The 9,808-nt window shown below is 41.3% G+C and overlaps 1 protein-coding gene across 1 annotated transcript in view; it reads right to left on the reverse strand.

Annotated features, from left to right (window-relative positions):
- Positions 1-9,808, reverse strand: part of LOC108793167 (multidrug and toxin extrusion protein 2-like) — a 69,457-nt gene that overhangs the window by 55,115 nt on the left and 4,534 nt on the right. The window contains exons 3-6 of the mRNA XM_018564109.1: positions 9,005-9,073; positions 5,736-5,884; positions 3,783-3,825; positions 694-738 (exon numbers count right to left, since the gene is read on the reverse strand). Coding sequence (XP_018419611.1) covers positions 694-738; positions 3,783-3,825; positions 5,736-5,884; positions 9,005-9,073 — 306 coding nt within the window. The remainder of the gene's footprint in view (positions 1-693; positions 739-3,782; positions 3,826-5,735; positions 5,885-9,004; positions 9,074-9,808) is intronic.

Genomic DNA, 9,808 nt, shown 5'->3' on the forward strand with positions numbered 1-9,808 from the left:
TGGCCATTGCTATATACACCACCTATCTTCCCTGAAAATAGCCGCATAGTTTATATTGTAAGATAAGCTCCATTACATCTTCCTATGCAATTATATGAGCACTTCTATGTTTATTATGTTTATTAGTAGGGCAAAGCACATATACACCATAGCAATTAATGGACATGTGCACCGGCCAAAAATTTGTTACTTTTGTATTGTTTTGATTCAGATTTTACGTTTTTCAGGTTACGGCCCGAAAGTCAATTCGTTTCGGGATTCGGACGAAATGCGTTATTTGTATATGCGAATTGTCGTTTCGTTCGTTGCAGCAAAGTGATATTGAGAACATTTTTTTTTTCTAATGTCACTTTGCTGCAACGAAATTTCGTCCAACAAACGAACATTCATACAGACTACCGCTAACGATTTTGGAATTCGGAAATTCAGATTCGTTTGCATTCGTTATATCTGTAATTCGGAATTCGGATACATCCGAATCTCCAAATTTCCAAAATTTCGTCCGAATTTCGATTTGGAACAAAACTAATCACACATGTCTAGCAATTACCTTATCCTTTAATCCTAATTAAGTTCCAGTGCATTTTAAAACATTTTTACATGTCTTGTGCCATGTTTTTGCATTGTTAATTAGGAGAAAATGACTGCAACTGAAACGAATATGTTACTATGGAATGTTGATTCAAATTTTACCTGAATGTATAAATATTTTGATTGCAGCTGCCGAAGAAATACTGCCTGTGATGAAAATAAGAATATCAAGTACAATTTAGCACATACACAGTATAGAACAGAGAGCAGGATTTTTAAATCTGATCATTTTTATTGTATTTTTGTTTTAACAAAACAACACACAACACACAATACAAATACAAGCATAAAAACAAGTGTCGCAACAAAAAGGTGAAATATCCATAGCCTACATCCCAGAGTTTCCAAAAGTGATATAAAGCTGTGAACAATCCATTATTTTAGATCAGATCAAAATACCTATGATAAGGATTGGTACAAAGGAAAATAACCATATATACAAATGTGTATATGCACCTATATAACCTGGTACGTACTGACAGTATACAGATGGTGCTGCAATATGAGATGAACAAAGATCATATTCAAGAAGGAGCATACTGGAGGGTAATATGCAATTTAAAAGGAGAATTATGGGGTGAGTGAAAACCATCTCATGGGAGATAATCTAGCATAAAACTCCAAGGTGGACCTGAGTTGGAGATAACCCCAATAGAGAGATTGAAAAACAAGGAGGAAAAGAGGGTGCAAGAAGTATCCTGCACCAACACAGTTAGGAGTGGGAAGACACCCACCCCATATTGGTGGAGCAACACCAGAAAAACAATGTGGCGAATAGAGCTATCCACAAGGACACCCAGCAATGTCACTAGAACCTGGCAGGGAAACCCCCTACAATATTTTCCTACCTGATTAAGGACATGGGAATGCAAGTGTCGGGACTTTTACTATCTGACCAGGGGGGTGTCGGGATGCAACGTGAGCTCTCTGCTGAAAAGGGAACACCAAGCCCTCCAGCAATGATAAAGCATGCCCAAGTGCACAAATTCATCTCTAGAATGGAGATGACAGAATGGAGACGCCCAGATGGGAAAAAAACAGTACCTCTAAAGAGAACCATATGGTTGAGAGTAACATCCTCAATGTCATCCAGCATTGAAACCAGGTCAGTAGCCTTGTTATAGGGAGAACTCCCAAGCCTTCCTATAGGAGCAGGAGTAAAGAACCAATGCAACGTCAGAGTCCATGTCAAGGGACCTGCTCACAGCAAGACCCCCAAAGAGGCAACCAACTGCTCTGGGGAAACAGGTTTGATTCTCAGATATGAGGACAGTCCTGAGACAGGAGTCCTCCTATGATGGAGGGTGCATTGTGCTTCAGCAAGGATCTAAGCTGGTTAGCCTCACTTGTTGGTGACTGGTAGTTACCAACATAAAACATCTGTAAGTCTCTAACTAGTGGCAACTTGCAGGAGTTGGGCGCTTCGAGAGAATGCTGGCTATCAGAGTCCAGAAAATGAACTCTTTTCAAGCAAGGTTGCCTAAGCATCAGTGTTGCCAAGAAAAAAGGCACTGGGATGGACATAAGGTTCAGTGCTGTCAACAACTACAAGTGCCATTAAAGGATACTTAGTGGTCAGGACTCTGCTAGAGGAGGGAGCAGTGTAAACTGGTCCCAATCGACTCTGTAACTTAGAATGTCCCTCTGGGAGAGAGAATACTGAAAATCAGCATTATCCAAGGATAAAGAATTTCCACAAGGAACACCTCCCAACTACAACGCTGGCCATACACTGTTCTATTTTATTTCATGAAAAAATAATAGTCAGTGTGCTGCCCCAATGGGGCATAGAATATGTTATCGAAGTTAATATAGATACAAGTTTTACATAGTGTGTTTTGCCTAACCATTTTCTCATAGCTAATCCATGTTTTATTATATGTTGCCATCTAGTGGCCTTTTGTGGTAATGTACATGTTTTTCTGTAATTCTTTCCTGATCTATGACACATTTCCTTTGTGTGTAATGCCCCACCCTTCTTCCTGAGTTCAGTACTTCCTGTGTCATGGCCACAGCTAATAGTCACATGTAACAAGGACACATGTACTCTGCACAGTACGCTAGGAAAGGCATCATCTTTTGACCGCACAATACTATAACCATTCATCTGCTGTTCCTATCATCTGCTGTAATCCCTGATGTTAAGAATAAACACCTCTTTTGAATGAATCGGTAGTGACGAGTTCAGCTATCTGACAAGGATTGTCCGCAGTGAGTATATCTGCTTATACAGGCCAGGCATAGAGGTCTCAGCAAGGGATATATCGCTATCACAACAATCGGAGTCAGACTAGTCAGAGAATGCCCCCCCCCCTGCAACTGCTGCCACTGATAGGGTGGGGGGATGGTGGTCACAGTTTTGAGTGGGCTTGGTTGATCTCTAATTGTAAGCACTCCAGAATCAGGAAAAGAAACACATAAAGCAAATTATATGCTGATATGCACAACAATGAAATCATGAAAAAATGTACAGATTCATGCAATTTACACTTTACACTTACATTATTTTGTTATTGTAAATATGACAAAGGAAAATTGAACACATTTACAGCAACAGAAAGGAACCTATGGCTCCCAATCACCCCTTAGGGGTATCTGCCTGCTCTTCATCTGTATAGCCCAGTTTTATGATTCCTCTTCAGGTTTGGATTGCTATACTTAAGTGAATGCCTGTGCCCTCTACTGGCAACAATTAGGCAATGCAGGGAGCCAGGCTGCCTTTAATATTACTAAGTAGCAAGTACAAGCACAATATGAATGCCTTAGCAAAAGGTTTCTGGCTTTCCTTGTGGGTTTTGAAACAAGTTTGAATCCCTGGTCTGGTCACTGGTCCCTATCAATATTCTTCCTGCAATCAGCCTTGATCTCCTGCATGAAGAGCATCTGCCTAGACCTACGCCTGTCATTCAGCCTTGCCTGAACACTGCCTGTCCTGAACCAGTTTATGCTCTTGCCTGACAATCACTTCAAAACTCTTTGCAGCTATACTCACAAATACAAATTACTCTTTCGACTTTGCACCTCTTGGCAGCCCACCCTACCACAGGTAAGGTAACACAGGTGAAGTTTGAACAAAAAAAAAACAACTACAGCATTATAATCTAAAACAAATAATTCGAAAATGTGAATATATAGAAATATGTCCCAGATACAAGAGACAGGCTGTAGTACAAGAACAAAACAAAACTTACGGGCAGACCAGGTAAAAAGATCATCACATATTTTTGCGTTAACCTAAAAAAAATAATACGTATGTGTTTTATAAACTTCAATTCATATTGTCAACTTATATGGCTGTTGTTGCTCTTCTCGCCTGTTCAGCGTGTTGCACTGTGCAAAACAAATGTAAGAAAGGAAGAACTACTTAAAATGCACCTCTAATTTTCTGTTTGACAAATTCTACAGAAACATTGCAAGTAGAATTTCAAAACTGACATCAAGAACTGACATAAATGCATGAAGGTTGTGCTACAGAGAATGTGGCAAGCAGAGTGATTTTCATCTTATTACAGCAGGAGGAGTAAAATTTCACAGTGTGTTGAAAACTTATCCGCATTCACTCATTATCTATTGTTTACACAGAGCCTATTTTTTTTGTCATTGTGGAGTTAGGTGTCATTCAAACAGGGTGTGTTGCTCCATACAGCGTGAAGGGGTGGTTGTTGATGCGTCTGGAACTGCTGGAAAAAGCATGTGGGCAGCTTATGTAACTTACACTTCACTTCTGATCGGTCATTCACTCGGCTGCCCTCGGCAGCTTTGTGAATAGACCCCATAGTTGCAGGAGCTGTGCACCCTCACACACTGTTTTCCTGCAGCTCCAAGTTTTGACATGTGCACACAGAGATTGTATGGCTTCAGATGCACTTGATGATCCATGTCTATATATAGTCTGTGTGTGGCTGTCATACTGGGAGCTGCTGGAAGCAACATGTGGGGGTGCACAGCTCCTGCGTCTGCACAGAATTACATGAACTACCCGCACGCTTCTTCCCGCAGCTCAGGGCAGATGAAAAATAGGCCCTTCAGGCTCCATTCACACTGAAGCGGCTGTCCACACATATTCGGCTGTACGGATACACGCAGAGCCACTCTAAACAGAGAAAACAATGCACTTGAATGACTATTGCCCCAAAATAGTACAAGCACGATAATACGGCGGATTCCCCATGTTTGTGGCTATTCAATAGCCGCAAACGAGCGGCATCCAAGCAGAATAAAAAAAATTGCGTTTTTGGCCTGCACAGACTTCCGCACGGGAAACCGTGAAGGAAACGCAAACACTATAAATGAATGGAGCCTAATGCTGTATGGAGCAACATGCAAATTAGGCCTTCCAATAAATACATTTTGATTTTCCTTAAAGTAGATCTATTTATTTACTTAATTTGAAACAACCTGCCCAGCTGCTTTAAAAATAAAAAATGTAGCTATTGCTGCAATACTCGCCTCATCTCCAGTGTTGTCCATGGAGAAACTCCCCTCTGCCTTCGGTCCTCTTCTGAACTGAATAACAGCCAGCTTCATTCAGCCACTTCCTGTGAGCCCAAGCAGTCTTGGACACACTCCCTGGGGATGCCTCAGCACATCAACCTCGGCTCCCAGTACAATAGCTCAGAGAACTGCAATGACATCATTACATCAGCACTTCTCTGCAATATTGAAGGCCACCCATCACTACCACCACCACAGGGAGAAGAGGATTCTGGGAAGACTTTAAGATGTCTTGTGACCTGCCACAATACCCCAAGAAAAAAATGCATTATGGGAGTTCAGCTTTAATTCAGATAATTTATTACAGGTATTTATATAGCACCAGCAGTTTACATACACAACATCCACATCAGTCCCCTCCCTCAAAGAGCTTACAATCTAAGGTCCGTATCTCACATGCATACAGGGCTGATTTAGACAGGAGCCAAATAACCTTCCAGCCTGAGTATGAGAGGAAGTCCATGCAAGCACAGGGAGAACATCATGCAGATAGTGTCCTGCCCAGGATTCAAACTGGGGACCCCCAGTGCTGCAAGGGGGGCTACTCCCTTGTCATTCCTCTGCTGGGGGCCCCTCTGCTGCCTACATGCATTGTTGTTTCATGCCTATTGTTAGTTAAAGGTGAAACAAAAGAAGGAAACACCACTAACCTGGCGATATCTGGGTTCTGTTTGCACAGTAGAAGGATCTGCTCCGTATTAATTAATATTGCCCAGCAAGGGAAGCAGCAAAGCATTAGAATAAGAATTCCTCTCTGCAGGATTGTTCCCACTCGCTTCAAATTCTTGCTGCCATATGTCTGAAAGAATGAGTATACACATACACAGATATGATAATCGTAGTTAATATTATGCTAGCTAATTATTGGAAGTTGATATAAACGCCAGGCAAACAGCTAAACACGTGTTTCAAGGGAGAGGACTGTTGTCAAAGCGACACTACCATCTCCTAGTAGTGATCTTATAGATTTCAAGGTTACTCAGTTTACTGAGAAGGGAAGCCTGGGGTCCTTTGAAATGTCTATTTTTTGCTAGATTTCCTAAAAAAATAAAAAGGCCAGTGATATGAAGAAATAGAGAATCCCATTTGTGTGTCAGTTTCATGGATTTTGCCAACAAATTTTCTTGTGCATTTGACAGCGTTGGCATATATTGTGCACAGTTTATCCCAATATTTAGGAATGCAGATATGAGGCTTTAGGCAGAACCCTACAATTAGGGACAGACTTGTGCATGATGAACAAATAAAACAGGATTTGGATTTATACACTTCTGGGACTGACAAGGAAGGGGTCATACCCCTGAAACATAAAGCTGGCCATACACTAGGAGATTTCCAAATGAATTTTCATATGAAAGATCTTTCTTTATTTACCACCCGTTAATGCCATCAGACACTTGACGAATGTTGATCGAAATTTTGTTTTATTTTAAATTTCTATTTTGGAACAAAGGGAGTATACTGGAAAGATCTTTGTAAAATCTAAGCAGCGTATGGCCAGCTTTGGTCTAATAAAACTAAACAAACTGAACTCTCTGTAGTCTGTACCCTAGTTTTTTTGGAGTCAGGACATAGGGACAGTGCCCTTAACGGGTATTTTCACATGTGTAGCTAAACTGGGATAACACCTATGTTATATTTGTTACATATTCCTCATTCACATAGCACAACTTAAAAATAAATAAATTGCTTAAGGGCTTGTTCACACCAAATGCAGACCAGATCTGCATGAGTTTCTGCACACGCAGTGCAGTGGGTTGTACCGCGTTTTTTGCCGCGTTTTGGATGCGTTCCGGGCCGTTTTTGGTTAAAAAATAAATAATTTTTTTTTTTAGTTTAAAATGGGCTTTTTTAGTGCGTTCCAGGGCGTTTGCATGCGTTTTTGATGCATTTGCATGCGTTCCAGAGCAGGTAAAATAGGGCTTGCTGCAGTTTTTTTACATGCACTGCAACTGAACGCTGCGGTTTGAACTAGAGCCCAAAATACCATTGGAATACACTAGACGCAGTTTTGATCCGGTCTGTAACTGCTCTGCTCTGCTCTGCTCCTGGAATGCGCTCGGTGTGAACAAGGCCTAAAACATGCTCAAGTTTTTCTTTGTACTGAATCCTCCTCTGGAATGCAATGGGGGTGGGGAGGGAAGTGTTTATTATAATTACACCTGTCTGTACTGTCTTGTCAGATCTCATTATGAGTTGTAAACTGGATTTGAACACCACCTGTCCTAACAAAGGGTTAAAGATCCAGAAGCTTGGCTTCTTTTTTTGCAATAAGGGGAGCACAGTCTTTCCTTAGTATTTCTATTGAGGCAGTCAGAGTTTCCAGTTACTGACATTGAGAGAAGCTTGCAAAGGCCTGCAAAATAGAGATATCTGAAAGCTAAAAAATATCTTTTTAAAAATGTATAGTTATGCTGTGTGAATAGGAACACATAATAAACATACTGTATATTGGGGTCTTCTCAATTTTGCCTGCGAAAGTGGAAAACCCTTTAAATTTGTGATAATAGGTCAGGTTCCTAGACTGAGACAGAATAACAGTTGTATTACTGCTTTGATGTTTTTTGCATTAATAAATTAAATACCTTATCACTTCATGTTCTTAACCATTTGATTTATACTTATTTCTCTGAAATGTGTTTATTTTGTTTTCATTTCAGATAATTCTTTGGACTAAGGGACTTCCCTTTAGAGCAGGGGGTCTCAAACTCAATTCACTAGGGGACAATTTTTTTTTTTCTCCCATGGGGGCCGCTTTTCAAATTTCCCCAGCCCCCCACAATAATACACTCCCCCCACAATAATACACTCCCCCCACAATAATACACTGCCCCTGTCCACCTACAAAGAGCACCCTCACCTGCATATGTTTCTGCAGGGAGGAGGCAAGTAAGTTTGATCCCTGGTGATCCAGCGGTGATTAGTAAGGTCTGCTGCAGATTCCTTACTTATCAATCTTTTCGGCCTGCGTTTAGTGAAGATGCCGGCCGAAAGGATCTGTATGCAAGCAGTGACAGGAGCAGCTCTACGGTCTGCATCTAACAGAGATGCAGACCATATAGCTGCTCCTGCAAGCCGGGTACATGGTTTGTGACCGCGTACCTGACTTGTCAGCTGGCCGCGGGCCACAGAGTACCGATTCGCGAGCCGCAATTGGCCCGCGGGCCGGTACTTTCAGACCACAGCTCTAGAGACTCTCACTGTGTGACTGTGGAGACTGACTCCAGATTGACTATGAACTTTTATGAGTAGTCACACCTGCTGCATAATGTTGTAACTTTTTGTCTATTTTGCATTGTCCAATGGATTTTTTGTATCTTTTTTGTGTAATTTCTGGTTCCATGCATTATGTGCTGTGTAAATGTATAGTGCGATCAGCTTGTGACAGGGCAGGGATGCCTGAAAAGTTGCTGGACTACATTTGCACCTTATAGGCAACAAATTAGGCTTTCTGCACTGCAACCCCCCTTTCCTTATGTATATTTTGGTGATTTTTGGGAAGTTAGTAATAAAATTAAAAAAAAAATAAGAATAGGACTAGGGAAGGAGTTGAGAGGAGTCCCAAGGCTCTTTATATTTCAGCAAGCATTAAACCATAGCTCTTTCTTTTGTTTGGTGGTCACAGATTTGATAACAGATTTTGCATATGAAGCAGATGATTCTGTGTATTCTAACAGTCATTTTTACTAAAATAATCACATTACTCAAAGAGCTTGCACACGAGAGCATTCTTATTCAGGTGTGCCTAGGGCAGCATGGTGCCTAAATATAGCATTGATGGAGAGACAGCTAGATGAACAAATTATTGAATGGACTGGGCTAGGCAACCATGGTATTCCAATGCACCATCCTTGCTTAGGGGTCAAAAAGAGTATTTGCAAATAAGGTGCAAAATAAAAAATGTATATAAAAAAAATACCTGGGACATCAGTGTATCACATCTATAACTCAATCCAGAGCCGATTGATATGCCAGTTATATTTATGACCTGTATGGAAAAGAGATAGATTGGTGAACCATTTAGAATTATACAGTACAATGAAGTAGCATTGTAAAAAGTGTTACACAAATATAACGGGCTTCTTTTCTCAAAAAAAAACCCCATACTGCACTATTGTAATCATATTGCATAATAATACAATGCAATTCTCTTCTTCTCAAAGAAGTGAGAACATAATCCCTGTATCAGGGTAGCCAATGTAACCCAGGGACGTGCAGTTAAGGGAGGCAGGTAAGGCAGAGCCTCACCTAGTATTATGGAGGAAAAAGCTGTTAGCTTCAAGTCTGAAGCTGACAGCTTTTTCTCTTTTTCTTCATTCAGATCGGCTTCTATCTGGTTACACAGCAGGGAAAGCCTCCCTGCTGTGTAACCTGTCATGGATGGAGCGCTGCCTGTTAGTTACAGGTAGCGCTGCATCCAGCTTTTGACAGGTAGTTAGGTTACACAGCAGCGGGCTTCCCCACTGCTTGTGTAACCTAACTTTTGAGGCAAGAGCTGTCACATCCTCTACTCTTTGTTAGAGGCATAAGCTCTGTGGATGGCTTGGACCAATGGCAAAGCGGCATTGGTCCAAGCTGTCCAATCAAAAAGAAAGAAAAACCACTGAGGCCATCGATCTCGATGCCTCAGCAGTTACGAGCAAGTGAGGGACAGGGATCCTCCTCCCTGTCTCCTCCCTTTCTCCTTCACACTAGCATGGGGACCGAGTTGGAGGAGGGGCTT

Source organism: Nanorana parkeri, unplaced genomic scaffold (genome assembly GCF_000935625.1).
Source record: "Nanorana parkeri isolate BGI_ZX_2015 unplaced genomic scaffold, ASM93562v1 scaffold726, whole genome shotgun sequence".
Classification (NCBI taxonomy): domain Eukaryota; kingdom Metazoa; phylum Chordata; class Amphibia; order Anura; family Dicroglossidae; genus Nanorana; species Nanorana parkeri.